Genomic DNA, 18082 nt, shown 5'->3' on the forward strand with positions numbered 1-18082 from the left:
CTATCTAAACAGTTTGTGCTCAGAATTAATACCTAATTTCAGTTTTGAAAGTGCGAAAAGTTGAGTTGTCAGATTAAAAAAACGATTAAAAACAAACCTCGTGTTTCAAATCGATTCCCACTACCTGTTTGTTAATCCCAACGGCCATATTTAATCGTTCATTGGTCAATGTCTTTTTTACTACCAATCCCAGATGATTTTAAGGTCTTTAATCAATTAAAAACCTCTCTCATTAAAAACCTCTTTTATTGCAGACATCTTGAGAACGGAAGGTCACATTAGGTTCAATGTATAAGCGCCCGCGGCCAGCATCTTAGTTAGCGTCGAGTTGTTAGCGGAGGCCCGCACCCTGACGGAACATGTTCTTGGATAAAGACATGATTTATATCGCTAAAGCTATGCCCAGTTTGAATGTCATGCAGTTCGGTTCATAAGTAACTGAGATGTCCAAAGGGCCTTCTTTATTTTTTGACTTACATTGCCAATTCACGATCTCCGATCTACAAATTTTGTAAAGATTCCACCTCTTCGCTTTTAAAACATGAAGCCATCGAGGGAGCGAGCGAACGACCGGACGATTGGGGGGAGAAAGCATTATCGTTTTGCCTCGTACATTTTTCGAGGGAGGGGGTAAACATACTTAAGAGTTAAATTCCAAAGAAGCTAACTTGCAGCGATTTTTTAGCGCAGGAAAATGAATATATTTAACCCTCAACCCTGTCTGTTTTTTTGTGTCGAATTAAGAATACGTAGGTATTCACTGATATAGTACAACGTTATAAAAACTAAGTAAAGGGTGGCCTATTGTTATAAACGCGAGGTGCTTCAATAATTTTGCCAAATCGAATTAACTTTGTTCATCTATTTCAGGTTTAATTACGACGACTATGAGACGACTGAACCGAGAGCATCAAGAAGAGCACACACTAGAGGTATGACACTAATTTAATTAACGTCTGTTAAAAAAAGAACGTTAAGTAACAAATCTAAAATATGATACAAGCGACGGAGCATTATTAATTTTAATTAAAGTTGCAAAAGTTGCGAAAACTTTCTAGAATTGCCCTCTTTTGCTATATGATTTTCTATCATAGGTTTTAATCGCTGATAATGGAAAGCCACCTTTATCGTCAACCACAAGAGTTGTAATTAAAGTTGAAGACGTTAACGAGCACGCTCCAGAATTTGAAGATAACTTTTATAAAGTTCAAATTCCGTCAAGTGCCAGTTTGGATGCCCCCGTTTTTCAGGTGAAGCCAATTATTTTTACTGCTTAACTAATTTTTAAACAAAGATGGGTTCCAAGAATGCCATGTTACTTGTAACACATACCCCTTCACTTCTTTTCATATGACGACATTACGTGCACCTCTTGTTGTTGTTGTTGCTGTTTCAATTATCTGTCTATGTTCCGGAAAATGTTATCGAAATCGATCTTGATGAAATGTCATTGTAATGTGAAATACCCCCGTGCGCAAATCCTGTTCGTGGTAAATCGTTATTTATTATATACGGGAGAAACAATAACAGATACCCGTACGTTATTCAAATAGCCATATATTTAACACACTGTCGCGTTTTGCAGAATCTAAAACGTCATCTTTTAGTAGAAGACAAATTTGCCCACCGTAAGAAAAATTGCATTTTGTACATGTTTTGTGCTGATTTATGCGTCCATTACACAAATTTTGTGCGCCTTTCGTTTCGGAGGAATTTCCTCCTTTAATGTCATTTTTGCGCGATCGGTCATTTCTGACTATTTACCATGGGTGTTTCCATGACAGTACGTAGAATTTACCAGTTGCTATGATTACGACGACGCCAAAATTACTTACCGATCTAAAAACAGAACAGCAAAAATACTTACCGACGCCTTTTTAAAAATCAACAGTCTTACATTACATTTAATCTTTAATTATTGTTAGGTACATTAAACGTACAATTTGTGCTGTTGTTTCCTATAGCAAGACGCTCATAAAGTCATAAAGGAAGTGCAAAGGTAGTAATCAGACACATGCACATTTTTCTGAAATTATTAATTTCAATTTTGATATTTAAACTGGTTGCCTAGTGATGTACACCAGACCACTTCGAACATTTCGATTTATTCTGCTCGTTAATTTCTTAGTGCATAGTTATATTGGTTGGATAATTTTAATTTCGATCGCGCAAAAAATGTTATAAGCACGTCGAACGTTAAGGGTTACCGTTCTCAGACAATAATTGGAGTCGTCGCTTCGCTCCTCCTCCAAACAATTGTCTTCGAACGGTAAAAATCCCTTACCGTTCTCCATACTTAATATACTATTTTTTAATCATCGATCATAAATTCAGAAGCTACAATGTTTAGTAACGAAGCGCCCAACATAAAACGCTTCTAGATAACCGGGTGTTTAGCAATGCTGGTCGACCTCGCAAATTTACGGTGTGGTAAATAAATAACAATACCGCAAGAATATGGACACACTTTAAGAAGTTGATCAACTTTATTGTCGGGCTACACATATGTGCATCCCAGAACCATAAGATAACGGGGATTCAAAATCTTGTAGAAATCTGTTGAAGCACTAAAGGAGGGGAGGTGGGGAACATAATTCAATGCAAAACTATGACATAGGTTATTTCGAAAATGTTTAACTTGAAGCTGTTATAATGTATTGGAATATTTTAAAAAAAAGCGCATATAAATGAGCACAAAACAAGTACATGTTTCATATGATTTAAGACACTCCGAGGATAAGGAAACAATTTCTCATTGTAATTTTCAGCATAAAAGAAGCACAAATACTTTAATAGTAGTTTCATGCCCCTAGAAGGAGGGTTGTCTTATTTAAGTTGTACAACCCGCAACATGTCGGAATAGGCAACTTAACGAATTATCAATTATTATTCATGTTGAGGGGTGTGGGGCAAGGGGCATAATTTCATTCACAATCTGGCAGTGTTATCTATTGCCGGCCAGCACTCAGAAACATTCAGTCAGATTTACCTTTAAGAGAATTCAACGCAGGATAATGCGTCTATGGCCCAGCCTCAAAGAACCACCCAAAAGGAAATTAGCTCCTAGTGTTCTTGCCATTTATGTATTTTTGAATTAAATATTGAATTATTTCCGAACCATCACATATCTTATTTTATCATCCTTTAGCGCTACGGGCTTTTATCGAGGTTTGGGAAACCTTTTATAGGCTCTCCCGTTCGGCTCTATAACGGAAGGGAGAGACTCCCTTCCATATAGGTAAGATTTACCTGTCAAAACCCTTCCTCTGACGTGACCATGAGATCACCATCTGTGAAATCTTGTTCCACTTCTCCACCGAGTCCAGCATGGCATCTACAATGTTCGTGGTATCGATTTGGAAACCTAACCACGACTCCACTTATCTCCAGGTATCTTTTCCGTATTCATCTAGGGCATTCAAATACCGCATGACCTGCGGTGTCGGTTTCCCTGCAGTCTGCACAGTTCTGATCTTCCCGTTTCTTAAATTTAGAAAGATATGACTCGCTCTTCCGTGTCCAGTCAAGAATTGGGCCAGATGGTAGTTTACCTCTCCGTATTTTCTATCCACCTATTTTTCTTCTCTACCACCTTTGCTGCGACTCTTGCTTTACCTTATTCCCCATCTTTCTGCTCGCGCATTGATCGCAATTTGCGCCGGTACCAACCCACTTTATCCATCCATCCACCGCAAAGATCCTAAAACGGTGTGCGGTAAATTCGCCCCGGAAGACTCGCCCCGGTAAATTCGCCCCCGAAAATTCCCCCCCAAGTAAATTCGCCCCCGGAATATTCGCCATTTATGGATGTATTGAAACGTGTTTGGCATCAATGTACAAACAAAGGATGATTCTTTCTTTAGACTTACATTTGAAAATTGGTCCAGATTCAGATTTGATGTAAATTTGTGTTGAAAAACACCAACATTGATGAAGTTTGCTGAAGTATCAAATCATAATTAAAATAATCTAAAAAAATCTAACTCGAAACACCCCATTTCTTTAAAATATAAAAAAAGTTTGCTTATATATTTATTAGTTAAGTAGCAATTAGTCTGCTACGGTACTCTTGTACTCGTTCCAAATTCAGCCCGTCGGATCAGCCTTAAATTTGAGAATTTTTGTAAAAAATGTTCAAATGCCATAAAAGTTTTAAAATGTTCAAAATATCCACTTGAGATCAAAAAATGTTGAACGTTGACCATTTACCAAAAATTTAGACCTTAAAAAGACAATGAATTTAGTATACAGGGTGGTGACTTGCGTCGCGCATCATAGGGATTTCAATGTAAAATTCATAACATGCCATTATTGGCTCCCCAAATTATTTTAGAGCAGAAATGTGTTAAGGTTTTTATAGACAAAATTTTTTTACGTCAATCAACCGCGTTGGTTTCCAATTTTTTACATAATGAAGACAGAAAATTGGAAAAATAAAACCTGCATCTTTTTCAATAATAATCTGTGAAGCCATGGAATTTTATAATACAAAAACTACGTCAATATCCGTCATGCCATGGAATGTCTGCTATAAAACAAATCAAATTCTATCAAAAAGTATGATATTTAGAACAGCGAATTCAACATAAAGAAAGACCAAATTACTAAAAACGGTTTGCTAATACAACAATTGACAGTAAATGTTCGAATAAGTCACCATTAACTGCAAGACAGTAACCAAGTCGATCATAAAATCCAGCTGCTAATTGACAACTTGACATCTTTTTGTTTTAGAAAATTCCATGGCATCGCAGATTATTCAAAAAGATGCGGGTTTTATTTTCTCAATTTTCCGTCTTTACCTCGGTCTTTACTATGTAAAAAATTGAAAACTAATACGGTTTATTGACGTAAAAAATTTTTTCTACCAAAAACCTTCATACATTTTTGCTCTAAAATAATTTGGGGTGCCAATAATCGCATGTTATGAATTTTACATTGAAATCCCTATGATGCGTGACGCAAGTCACCACCCTGTATACTTTGTGTTCTACTATTATGTATAAAGATGACAATACAGACACGTTTTTATTACTGATGCCATAAGAGTTCCTTTTTTGCTGTTCTCAGTTTGATTTTCAGATTTTTGTATTTACGAAAGGTGAAATATTGTGTTTGATTTACAATAAAATAAACTCTTCGTCTATTAGGATTGTAATATTTAAAATCTTAGAAAATCGTGCACAACATTCTTTTTTTAAGTAAATCTAACTACTTAAATAAAAAATAATACAAAACTTACCAGCACCACGTGAAACCGATCTTCTCCAATACTCAAAACTATTTTTTCACACGGGTTTATACCAAACTCAAAATCCGTGTTCAAGCCAACTATTGATCCGAAAGTTAAAAAAAGGCCGTAGAATCGTTAACCAAAAATCAAAATTCGTATTCGCGCCAAAATATAACAAGTAGGAACAAATACACCACCAATGACATCAAACGTTCTGTTAAGAAGAAATGAAGCTAACAACTCAGTCAATCAAAAATGTCATTTAAATTAGATTATATTTTACCTTCTTTTGTAATACAAGAGTTAAGATGGATTTTCCATATATAGGTACGTCATGTCTGAAATAATAGAAGTCATTAAATCATTGTGAATATAGGATTTATTTCCTTTGGATGTCAAATCTTTTACAAATCACCCTTCCTTTATTCAACTTTATCTTAATTACCTATTCATATTAACAGGTAGATATTTGAGTGCTATTATTCTACCCCCTTTATGTAGGTATACACAGTCATTACAAAAAAAATTAAAATTAAACAAAATTCATTTTATGAACTGCTGGCCCTGTTACCTCCGAGGATTAATAATTCTTATGGGGCGAATCCTACGGGAGCGGAATCGCCGGGGGCGAATCTTCCAGGAGCGAATTTGTTGGGGACGAACTTGCCGGGGGCGAATTTTCCGGGGCGAATCTTTCTGGAGCGAATCTTACGGAGGCGAATAGTCCGGGGGCGAATTTACTTGGGGGCGAGTTTTCTTGGGGGCGAATTTTCCGGGGCGAATTTTCTGGGGCGAATCTTACGGAGGCGAATAGTCCGGGGGCGAATTTACTTGGGGGCGAGTTTTCCGGGGCGAATTTTTCTGGGGCGAATCTTACGGAGGCGAATAGTCCGGGGGCGAATTTACTTGGGGCCGAATATTCCGGGGGCGAATTTTCAGGGGCGAATTTAGCGGGGCGAATTTTCGGGAGCAAATCATCCTACAACACTTCCGCGCTCGATTTAAAGTTGTAGAACACACCCGAGGGCTTTTTCGCCGTTACTATCCTCGTAATAAGGTGTCCACGTTCCACCATGTATCCATCCGTACCCAAATCGCGCAGCGCCTTCCAAGACGCGGAGTTAAAGTCGTTCTTGACGTCCAAGGAGACGACCAAGCACACATCCCGTGCCCTCCACGTTCCGGTGTTTGCTAAACGTACTTCTCCACAATCCGCAGCAATGCGTCCTTGGTAGAACGTTCTTTCCCAAAGCCATACTGTTCAGGCTTCGCTTCCATTCCCCTGGATAGAGTCCTTTATTAATTGTTGCTGTATGATTACCAGCAATTCTTGTGCAGTCACCAGGGAATGCTCTATACTCTGCTGTCTACTTCCGCGAATTATCCAGAACAAAGATCACAAAACCTTCCCCATAAATTTCATTCATTATACAAAGGTATAAATAATCAATGGCGACATGTTTCGGCAAATGCCATCATCAGGCCCTAGAATATAATGCTTTAACAAATTTGAGTTCACCTGTAGTGACGAAACTTACAACATAAAGATCGACTGAAAACGTACATGGTCGAATTCCATCAAATTTAAAGGTACAAAAGCTCTGAGGGGGTAAAAAGTCATAGACAAGTTAAGGGTCTACAGCCCTGAAGGGGGGAGTCGACCGAAAGAGAAAATTGGGGATTATTCCATCATGTTTCTAAAATTCTAAAAGTCCCCGACCTCATTCACGTATTCTTCATCGGTCATCACCATTGGCATCCTCCTACCTAGCTTCTTCTAGTAACCCTTCCCTACACATTGCGGTCCAGACCGTCGCATACTTTCTTCTAGCCTGCATCTGCTTTTTTTGATCATGGATTTGAGTTTTCTGAGTTGTTCTTGCTTTCCAAGAAATGTCCAGGCCCCCTCGCCTCCGTGGCGGTGATCGCTCAGGGATTCTTCCGCGTTCCCTCTTCGAAAGGAGGCCTGCTTCCTTGATTTATCGCGGTAAGGTCTAGCTCCGCTGCCCATTCTTCCACCTGCGGTTCACTGCAGCTGCTCCCCAGGTCGTGGATGGCGCATTAATGTCCCCCGATATTATAGTATCCCGAACCCCATTGATCCTTATGTCCTCCCCTCACGTCTCCAATTCCGGTATTAGTATAATGTCTAACAGTATGGGCCGCAAAGTCCAGAGCCTCCCGTCTATTGTTCACATTTATTTGTAGCATTTTCAACATTTTTAGCAATTCGTTCACCTTCCTGTGAAACCGCTGGCGCTTCACCACTTTACCGGGCACTACTAAATGCTCTGTGTCCGTCATCTCGCTCCTTCCCCATTTCGTTACACATAAAGTAGGCTGTCTCTTCCTTACAATCCCTAACTAGATGCTCAACTTTGCCGCAATTGCAGCATCTGCTGCTGTAGTCATTTCTCTGACAGTCGTTGATCATGTGTCCGATCTCCCAGCCTCTTAGCAGTAGGTCCTTCACTCTCACTCGACAGGAAGTAAGCCCCGCCCTTAGGTAATCCCTTTCCTCGAAATTATCTGCGGTGCCACATGATTTCTCAATCGCTAATGGTCGCTTTAATCTTTTCAGCACTGGGGTTGCTTTTCCGACACCCTTCTCCAGTCTGAGTAGAAGAGCGCCGGCTCTCGTTCGACTGATCCCTCGATTTTTGTTTCTACCCTTTTCATATCCAACTTTTGTATCTTGCGCAAGATATTGGTAAGATGGTTCTCGTTCCGGAGCTTAACCAAAACCATCCTTGCTTTCAATGTCCGTTTTGCAGACTTTCTTTCCTTCTATCCCCTCACTGTCGCTGGTACCCCCTGTGTCGTGATCACTAGGTTGCCTGGCTTTGCGATGCTTTCTGAGAAGGGGTGTCGATTGGACTAGCTTACCTTCCATTCTGGTGATTCCACACGTTACCGCTTTGTCAATAGTCACCGCCGCCGTAACGTTCAGGACCACATGTTTTCCACTACCAAACGGTCCTTTTGTAGTGTTTGGAAGGTCTTCTTAATTCACTTAATTACATCTTTCAGTGTATTGCTAGTGTTTGTCGTCTCGTTGATCGACATTTGCTGGTATTGCTGCCTCCATCTACGGCTTCCGGATGTCCTCCAACTCTCTACAATTCTTAGAGGGATTCTTAGGGATATTCCGACAAATCTTTTGGGAACGAACATTCCGGAGGGGAATTTACCAAGCTCTTAATATCGTAATAATTTGTTGAGGATAGCTTTAATTTATTATGCTTTTCCAAACAAGATTTGGATGGTCTTTGTCAAAATTAAAAAAATATATCGCCAGTGGAAGTTTTGTTCGGGGGTACGTACTATTTATTGTTTGGATGTTATTGGTTTACTTTGCAAGTATAAGTGATACCTACCTTGAAGGGGGTGCCAGAAAGCCGTAAATTTTTTTCTCTTAAGAGGTGCCCTCCCCCCCACACCCCCATAAATTATTTTTTGAGATGTCGTTTTGGCAAGCGTCAATAACAAAAAAATGGACATTTATGGCATGATAGAATTTACATTTGCGGATTGACAAAGTAACACAAAACACTTTCATAAACATTATTCATTGACCAGGGAGTGGAGCATGTAAATGGGAGCGTCCATCAGAGTAGGTAAACGATTAGGTATGTGCTTGAAGGCTACGAACTCGCGCCCCCTTGTTGATCTCTAAATTTTATTGATCCAGCTGGTAGGTAGTAGTAAATAATCCCCCGTTTTGCCTTACAGAGTTATCAGATTTTGAAAGTTTTGAAACAGTCCCATACTTTTTTGATTAAAAAAAAATACATATGCACAGTAATACAAAGTACAAGCTTTTACATCTACAATTCTAATTAGAACGATGAACAAGATGATTTCGAGGGGGCAGATGCCGCGGCAGATGACGATTGGGAAATGTTTGGAGCTAATGACGTTATTGGTCTTGATCGCGTACTGCGGGTAAGCGTGAATGGCGCTTCTTTACTAAACAAAAGGAAACGTCTTAACAATCATTCATTGAATGCATGACTCTCAACGCTTAACAACATTACACACTCGATGCATGGCTCTACAAAGTTTCGTTCGCTCTACTCCCAGTTCGTTAGTTTTATTTTTTATTAATCGCGCATGGTTCATCTAATTGCATGCTCGTTTCCCGCTTCTTTCCTTAATTGTGGTAATTGAAACAGGTCTTGGCTTACGACAAGGACTCGGGTGCTAATGGTGAAATACGGTACAGTATCAAGTCTGGAAAGGGTCGGACAAAATTTAAGATCGATAGTATCACTGGAGTTGTCTACGCGCAGAAAGGGTTTGAACCTGGTCAGGAGTACGAGCTTAATGTAAGTATCCAGGGACTAAGGATTTGAGACCCAACATGTGACTTAGGTCAAAGCAACTGATCGAGGGGAACCGCCCAAGAGTTCTACGTGCCACGTGTCGATTCACGTGCTTCAGGTTCCGAAATCATCCAAACATGCACCCGTAGTGAAAACCCCGAATAGAGTGGCAATCACTGAAAGTGATAGTGGGCGTTTCTTGGTAACCTCGATTCAGGCAACTGACGCCGATAATGACACTCTTTGGTATGACATTGTAGGTAGGGTAACCCATGTAACCGAAGGAGTCGCATTGTTTAATTTATTTCAATTTAGGAGGCGATCCCAGAAGCGAATTTCACATCGGCAGAGACACCGGGAACATACTGCTTGCTCACAAATTAGACTGGGAAACCCAGCACGAATATACTCTTAATATTAGTGTTACTGACGCCGTTCATACTGTCTACACGCAACTTGAAGTAACAGTGAGCGATATAAACGACCATAGGCCTGAGTTCTCCGAAAGTTTTTATAAAGTTGAAATATCCGAAGCAGTCCCGGTAGGTACCGAAATTCTCAGATTAAAGGCTAGCGATCGAGATGAGAGCAGCAAGTTGGTTTACGAAATGTCTTCGGCACGTAACATGGCTTCCCTTCAGATATTTAAGCTGGACTCAATCACCGGCGTAATTTCGCTGGCTTTAAACTTAGATCGGGAATCCCTAAGTGAGCATTTGCTCACGTTTGTGGTACGAGACGGTGGTACTCCGGCGTTAAGAAACTATGCCAGAGTTCTTATAATTGTGCACGACCACAATGACCACATTCCACAGTTTTCCGAACAAATTTTAGTGGGGCGCGTTTACGAATCGGCAGCGGTTGGTAGTGCGGTCATCAGAGCGTTTGCCATTGATCATGACAAAGGAGAGAATGCCAGAATTACGTATTCGATCACGTCGGGAAATGTTGGAAATGTATTTGCCATCGACCCTGATCTTGGTATCATACAAGTTGCGCGTGAATTAGACTTGACCATTGCCAAAGAGTACACATTGTTCATTAAGGCTACCGATCACGGTAATCCTCCTCTGTCGTCCACAATTCGTGCGCACATCATGCTCGCTATGGCAGATAATGCCCCGCCACGTTGTCTCAACAAAGAGATTACTGCCGAAATATTTGAAGACCAGCCTGTGGGTAGCTACATCGCGCACCTCGACGTTCGAAGCACCTCTTCCATTCAGTTTGAAATTGTAGACGGTAACGATGGTTCGTTTATGATCGGACCCAGTACTGGCGTCATCATTACTTACAAAGAGCTGGACTATGAAACCACAAAGTACTACAACTTGAGCGTCACCGCCACAAACATGGCGAGCGCATCTACCTCCTGCACAGTTATCGTTCATATTCTAGACAAAAATGACAATGCCCCCCAGTTCTTACAAGCAAACTACTCTGGAGTTATCAGCGAAGCGGCACCGATAAACTCCCTACTACTCACAAACACAAGCGATCCTCTGGTTATAAAAGCGTTTGACGCAGACTCCGAAATTAACTCGCTCTTGCACTATGACATCATTGAAACGCTTCCAAGACAATACTTTCATATCGACGCAACCACGGGGGCGATCCGAACCGTTCGATTTTTGGACCACGAACTCTACAGTTCGTTCACATTTCACGTGCAAGTTTCGGATTTGGGAAAGCCAAAGCTATCGTCGGAAACAGTGGCTCGCGTCGACATTACAATACTCGACGTAAATGACTCGCCACCTCGCTTTTCAGATTCAATATACAACGCCACGCTCCTATTGCCGACTTACAAAAACGTGGCAGTTATTGAGGTGAACGCTACCGATCCGGATGCGTCGGACAACGCCTCTTTGCGCTATGACATAATTGAAGGCAACAAGAATGAGATCTTTGCCATAAACTCGCGCACAGGACTGATAACCGTGGTGGATCCAGACCATATGAAGTCCCTACATAAACTACAAGTCCGAGTATCCGACGGAAAGTTCTCGAACGTCGCCAAAATATACATCAAGGTGGAGCAATCGGAGAACTCAGGGTTGATATTCCAAAAATCAGTCTACGAAGGATCGGTCATTGAGAACTCGACGAAGATTACAACAGTATGCGTTGTTAACGTCTTGGGAAGCGCGCTGAATGAACATTTGGAATTTCGCATACTGAACCCGAATGAAATGTTCAGCATAGGTCTAACGTCGGGAGTCATTCGTACCACAGGATTAAGATTTGATCGCGAAGCAAAAGATCAATATGAGCTAATTGTGGAGGCCCGAAGTCAAGTCCCAGACCGGGAAAGGCCACGAGTAGCTCATGTTGTTGTTAACGTTACCGTTATGGACGTTAACGACAACTGCCCAATGTTCGTTAATCTTCCGTATTACGCCGTCGTTTCGGTTGATGATGTAAAGGGCAGTGTTATTGCCAAGGTCCACGCTATTGACATGGACAGTTACGAAAACGGGGAGGTATTGCACTCAACTCTCAACTAGAGCTTGTACACTACAAAAACAGATCCAAATCTGTTCTTAAAGCGTACGAGCTCTAAACACACAATACTAACCGTGCTCATTTCAGGTTCGTTACGAACTAATCAAAGGCCATGGGGAACTCTTCAAAGTACAACGAGAAACTGGCGACATCGAAATCAAGCAAAGCTTAGAAGGTCATAACAGAGAATACGACTTGCTAATAGCAGCCTATGATAAAGGTACCGATTCCATTATCCCTTCAACACTTACCCACCTCTTTTACAGGAATTACACCGTGCAGAACTGACGTAACGGTTCACATTAAAGTAATTGACCGCTCCATGCCAGTTTTTAAGAAACAATTTTATTCGGAGATCGTTCCCGAAAATGTAGAGTTGCACTCCCCTTTGGCCTTATCAGTTCAGGCGGAATCGCCTTTGGGCCGTAAATTAATTTACAGCATTGTTAAAGGAAACGACTTGGAAGAATTTGCGCTAGATTTCAATACCGGTAAGTAACACATTTTTTATCGAACAATTTCTTCAACTCTTCCATCAACAGGAGACAGTTTTAAACCAGAAAGATCAATAGACAATCTTTCGCTTTTCTTAAAAGAGTTTTTACTTTCTGATCGACCACTTTTTAATATCACAGAAGGTACATGCGTTTTCTCTTATAACCAATCGTAGGTTTCGTATTAACGCGAAGTGGTAGTTTTTGATTTGGCGTGGATTTCCAATAACATTTTAAAATTGTTGTGATTTTTTGGCTTTTATTTCTATTTTCTTATTAAGTACAATACATTAAAGTAATGTTTTCATTTTCACAGCCCCCGACAGTAACAATGGGCCTTGTGAGTATTACTACATAGATACATACTAGTTGCACTTCAGCTTCAAGGGTCTCTAACACCTGCTGCAGCTTTTACTGAATCAATTCTATTCTGTGATATTTTGCGCATGTTTTTAACAATTTATGCATGACCAGGTTACACAAATACTGCTTTGCTCAGTCTTTATTAATGCGATATTGTTAAATACGACCACACGTGTGTTTTGGTGGATTTGTAAATAAACTGAGTACTATTTAAGATTATTTATGTTTGGTGCTTTCATGTTATTTTGCATGGAAATGTGATGAATATTTGTATTTTAAAGGGTCATGTGTGCATAACGTGCTTTTCCACACAGTGTTTGTTTCAGTTCAGCTACTTATAAAGTATTTATTATTCAACTGTGAGTAATCGATTTTCATGCCGTATTGACAATTAAACTTATAATTGTGTTGCAAAATGTAGGTCACTTTTTTTTACCGGCGGGACGATTTCTTGCTTACGGGCGTTATTCCATCATCTTTCTCTAGTTATATTATAAAAAACGAAAATTTTAGGAAGGGCATAACTCCGAAATATATGTGAAATCAAATGTTTATTTTGGCTTCTCTATCACGCATTTTTTTTTACATATTTGGGAACTAAAAGCGAGCCAAAAAGAAGCTTGAGATGCGCGAGCAAGTATACAGGGTGTAGCATCAAAGATATCTCGAATCATAATTCTTTTACCATAAAAGATATCGACAAAAATATAGATGTAGGAGAAAAATTATGTACAATTTCCGTTGTCGTCATGTATTTTTGGTCACCAGGGGCGTGCTGTATTCCAGTGGCCGCACCCCATATTTTACTGAAGAATTAGAAAGCACTTGAAGAGTGCCTATTTTTCATGTAACATGTTTTACACTTAACTTTAACGATTAATCTTTCTCTCCAAAACTTACCAGTTTTCAAATTTTTTTCCAAAGAAATCAAATCGCGCCGCGGCTGTTAAGTCTTGAATTGAGGCACAGGCTAAGGCGTCTTCCCTTTCACATAATTTTGTTAACTCTTGCGAAAAGACAATTTAGTTTACATTTGTTTATGGCACGGTGCTAAACACTCAGTATTAAAAACAATTTTTTTACAGTCTTACATTTTTTATGCCTAATGTGCACTGTCAAAATTTTAATGAAATAAAAATATATCCGTTTTGGCGAAAAAATTTTGGTTTTTTTTGTAATAAAACCGAGCATAATTTTTGTAGGTTGTACACAGCAAAAGAAAGCCTTTCGAATAATGATAAAAAATCCCTTTCGGTTCGTCCGATCAGGTGTAAGTAAAATCAGGTCTGTCATATTGTCCCAGTGTGACCTAATTGGCTGATTCGCGAACTTGACTCAGTTACACCAACTCTTCAAGTTTGATCGAAATCCGTTCATAATTACGAAAGTTAGAGTGTTTCTTGGACGTGATATATATTGGTATCATTAACAATAGGTAGATAGAAAGCTACCTAAAATGTTGCGTTGCTATTGGAAAAAGAAAGTTGTATGATGTCACGGCGCTAAAAACTCAAATGTAAAAAAAAACGTGTGCTACATTCTTACATTCTTTATGCCTTTATGTACCTAATTTTGCAAAACTTTAACAAAATCAAAGTAACCGTTTTGCCGACAAAAAATGTTTTGGTTTTTTAACTTTTTCCTCAGTCCTTTTTGTGATAAAACCTGACACAAGGTCTTTAGGAAGAATTTTTTAAAAATGTTGAGTTATTTGAAAAAAAGTTCGAAGTTGTGGCAGTCCAAAATTAATTTTCAAAAAATTAGCCAATAAGAAGATTGTTTTTTCATCTAATGATATACGAAGTTGTTAAGTTTCAGTTGTATTTCTCATTATTAACGAGCTCCTAGCGAGTTTATAATTTTGCGGGGTCTGTCCGTCTGTCCGTTAGCACGATATCTCGATAACAAGTGCACCGATTACGATGAAATTTTGTAGGTGGATTCTTTATCAAATTTGTAGATCGAAGTTTGTGAATTGGCAATGTAGCCCAAAAAATAAGGAAGGCCCTTTTGACAACTCCGTGAGTTATGAATCGAATTGCATGAAATTCAATATACTTATAGCTTTAGCCATATAAAACGCAATTCCAAAAATTGAGCCTAATCGATCAACATTCACAGTGCCCTTTTCGCATCTCGGCCATTTATAAACCGAATTGCAAACTTTCCTATTTATGAAAGCATTTAAATGAAATTTGATACATAGCCACTTGGAATAAAAGCAAATTTAACGCCAGTTTCAAAATTTGGTTTTGCGCATGATGTGCAGTGCCAATTTTCTTATTTATGGAAGCAATTAAATGAATTTTCATACATATATACACTTTAAAAAAAGCAATACTAATACCAGGTTCAAAATTTGGTTTTGCACATGCTATTATCATACCCAGGAACTCGTTTTCTATATTTGTTTACACGTTTAATTTATCAAAAATTTGGAAATAAATGCAATCACCAGAATCATGTAAACCATGACTAGTAAGTCAAAAACAAAATTCAAACATTATTCAATTCTTTAGAAAATTTCCATTTGAGTCATGGCTTAACATGATTTTGTTAATTGGATTTATTGCTCAATTTTTGATGAAATTATGAGAAATACAACTGAAAATGAACTAATTCGCATATCATTCCCACATAGCAGACCTATATACATTGCATATACCATGAACATTCCACGTGGGATATTGTATATCCATAGAATGCGGAAAAGTATGTCGCAAATGTCCGATGCATCTGCATGGGATATAAGTTTGGCAGACTTCACATAATACATAGTATATACGTTTTGAATGTCTTATGTATATGCATGTATATACATCAGACATGCTATTGTTATTGGTATACTGACAACTGGATATACGTTTAAAGTATTTAAATACTTTGTAATTAAATACTTTTATGGAAGCAGAATTTGTATTTGTAACTCAAATACTTTCACAAATATTCGAATACTTCGCATAGTATTTGAATACTTAACCTTCCTTTTTTACCAAAAATCGACTACACCAAAATTTCTCGGGAAAACACTTTTTCTTATTAATTTTGGTGCGTAGAATCCAAAACAATTCTTACTTTTTCGATCAGACTTCTCAATCAAAAGTTATAGACTAGAAACCAATTTCGAAAGAAAATTCAAAGGGCTGTAACTTTTGAACTAGTAGCCCAATCTTGGAACTGTTTGAAATTATGGATTCTACAGGCCACATTCTATAAGAAAATGTTTTTTTCGGGTCGTTCTGAGACAATTTTTTTTTCGGGGCAAAAAAAGGCAGTGTACAACCTTCCTTTTTTTCCAAAAATCGACTGCACCAAAATTTCTCGAGAAAACACTTTTTCTTATTAATTTTGGTGCGTAGAATCCAAAACAATTCGTACTTTTTCGATTAGACTTCTCAATCAAAAGTAGACTAGAAACCAATTTCGAAAGAAAATACAAAGGGCTGTAACTTTTGAACTAGTAGCCCAATCTTCAAACTGTTTGAAATTATGGATTCTACAGGCCACATTCTATAAGAAAATGTTTTTTACGGTAGTTCTGAGAAAAATTTTTTTTTCGGGGCAAAAAAAGGCAGTGTACAACCTTCCATTTTTTCCAAAAATCGGCTGCACCAAAATTTCTCGGGAAAACACTTTTTCTTATTAATTTTGGTACGTAGAATCCAAAACAATTCGTACTTTTTCGATTAGACTTCTCAATCAAAAGTTAGGGACCAATTTCGAAAGAAAATTCAAAGGGCTGTAACTTTTGAACTAGTTACCCAATCTTGGAACTGTTTGAAATTATGGATTCTAGAGGCCACATTCTATAAGAAAATTTTTTTTCCGGGTCATCTGAGCAATTTTTTTTTCGACCTCAAAAAAAGCAGTGTATAACCTTCCTTTTTTACCAAAAATCGACTGCACCAAAATTTCTCGGGAAAACACTTTTTCTTATTAATTTTGGTGCGTAGAATCCAAAACAATTCGTACTTTTTCGATCAGACTTCTCAATCAAAAGTTATAGACTAGAAACCAATTTCGAAAGAAAATTCAAAGGGCTGTAACTTTTGAACTAGTAGCCCAATCTTGGAACTGTTTGAAATTATGGATTCTACAGGCCACATTCTATAAGAAAATTTTTTTCCGGGTCGATCTGAGACAATTTTTTCTTCGACCTCAAAAAAAGGCAGTGTATAACCTTCCTTTTTTACCAAAAATCGACTGCACCAAAATTTCTCGGGAAAACACTTTTTCTTATTAATTTTGGTGCGTAGAATCCAAAACAATTCGTACTTTTTCGATCAGACTTCTCAATCAAAAGTTATAGACTAGAAACCAATTTCGAAAGAAAATTCAAAGGGCTGTAACTTTTGAACTAGTAGCCCAATCTTGGAACTGTTTGAAATTATGGATTCTACAGGCCACATTCTATAAGAAAAATTTTTTTCCGGGTCGATCTGAGACAATTTTTTCTTCGGGGCTCAAAAAAAGGCAGTGTATAACCTTCCTTTTTTACCAAAAATCGACTACACCAAAATTTCTCGGGAAAACACTTTTTCTTATTAATTTTGGTGCGTAGAATCCAAAACAATTCGTACTTTTTCGATCAGACTTCTCAATCAAAAGTTATAGACTAGAAACCAATTTCGAAAAAAAATTCAAAGGGCTGTAACTTTTGAACTAGTAGCCCAATCTTGGAACTGTTTGAAATTATGGATTCTACAGGCCACATTCTATAAGAAAATTTTTTTTCCGGGTCGATCTGAGACAATTTTTTTTTCGGGGCTCAAAAAAAGGCAGTGTATAACCTTCCTTTTTTACCAAAAATCGACTGCCACCAAAATTTCTCGAGAAAACACTTTTTCTTATTAATTTGGATGCGTAGAATCCAAAACAATTCGTACTTTTTCGATCAGACCTCTCAATCAAAATTTATAGACTAGAAACCAATTTCGAAGAAAGATTCAAAGGGCTGTAACTTTTGAACTAGTAGCCCAATCTTGGAACTGTTTGAAATTATGGATTCTGCAGGCCACATTCTATAAGAAAAATTTTTTTCCGGGTCGATCTGAGACAATTTTTTTTTCGGGGCTCAAAAAAAGGCAGTGTATAACCTTCCTTTTTTACCAAAAATCGACTGCACCAAAATTCTCGGGAAAACACTTTTTCTTATTAATTTT

At 38.4% G+C, this 18082-nt stretch overlaps 1 protein-coding gene across 1 annotated transcript; it reads left to right on the forward strand.

The window, feature by feature from the left end:
- Positions 1-862: 862 nt before the first annotated feature.
- Positions 863-12926, forward strand: LOC116166385 (fat-like cadherin-related tumor suppressor homolog). The gene is made up of 10 exons (XM_031481340.1): positions 863-932; positions 1095-1250; positions 9077-9178; positions 9409-9561; positions 9608-9818; positions 9874-12041; positions 12151-12283; positions 12330-12554; positions 12606-12701; positions 12874-12926. Exons 1-10 carry the CDS (start codon positions 888-890, stop codon positions 12924-12926), a joined length of 3342 nt encoding a protein of 1113 aa, XP_031337200.1. The 5' UTR covers positions 863-887.
- Positions 12927-18082: the final 5156 nt, after the last annotated feature.

This window comes from Photinus pyralis, unplaced genomic scaffold, assembly GCF_008802855.1.
Source record: "Photinus pyralis isolate 1611_PpyrPB1 unplaced genomic scaffold, Ppyr1.3 Ppyr1.4_LG3b, whole genome shotgun sequence".
NCBI lineage: Eukaryota > Metazoa > Arthropoda > Insecta > Coleoptera > Lampyridae > Photinus > Photinus pyralis.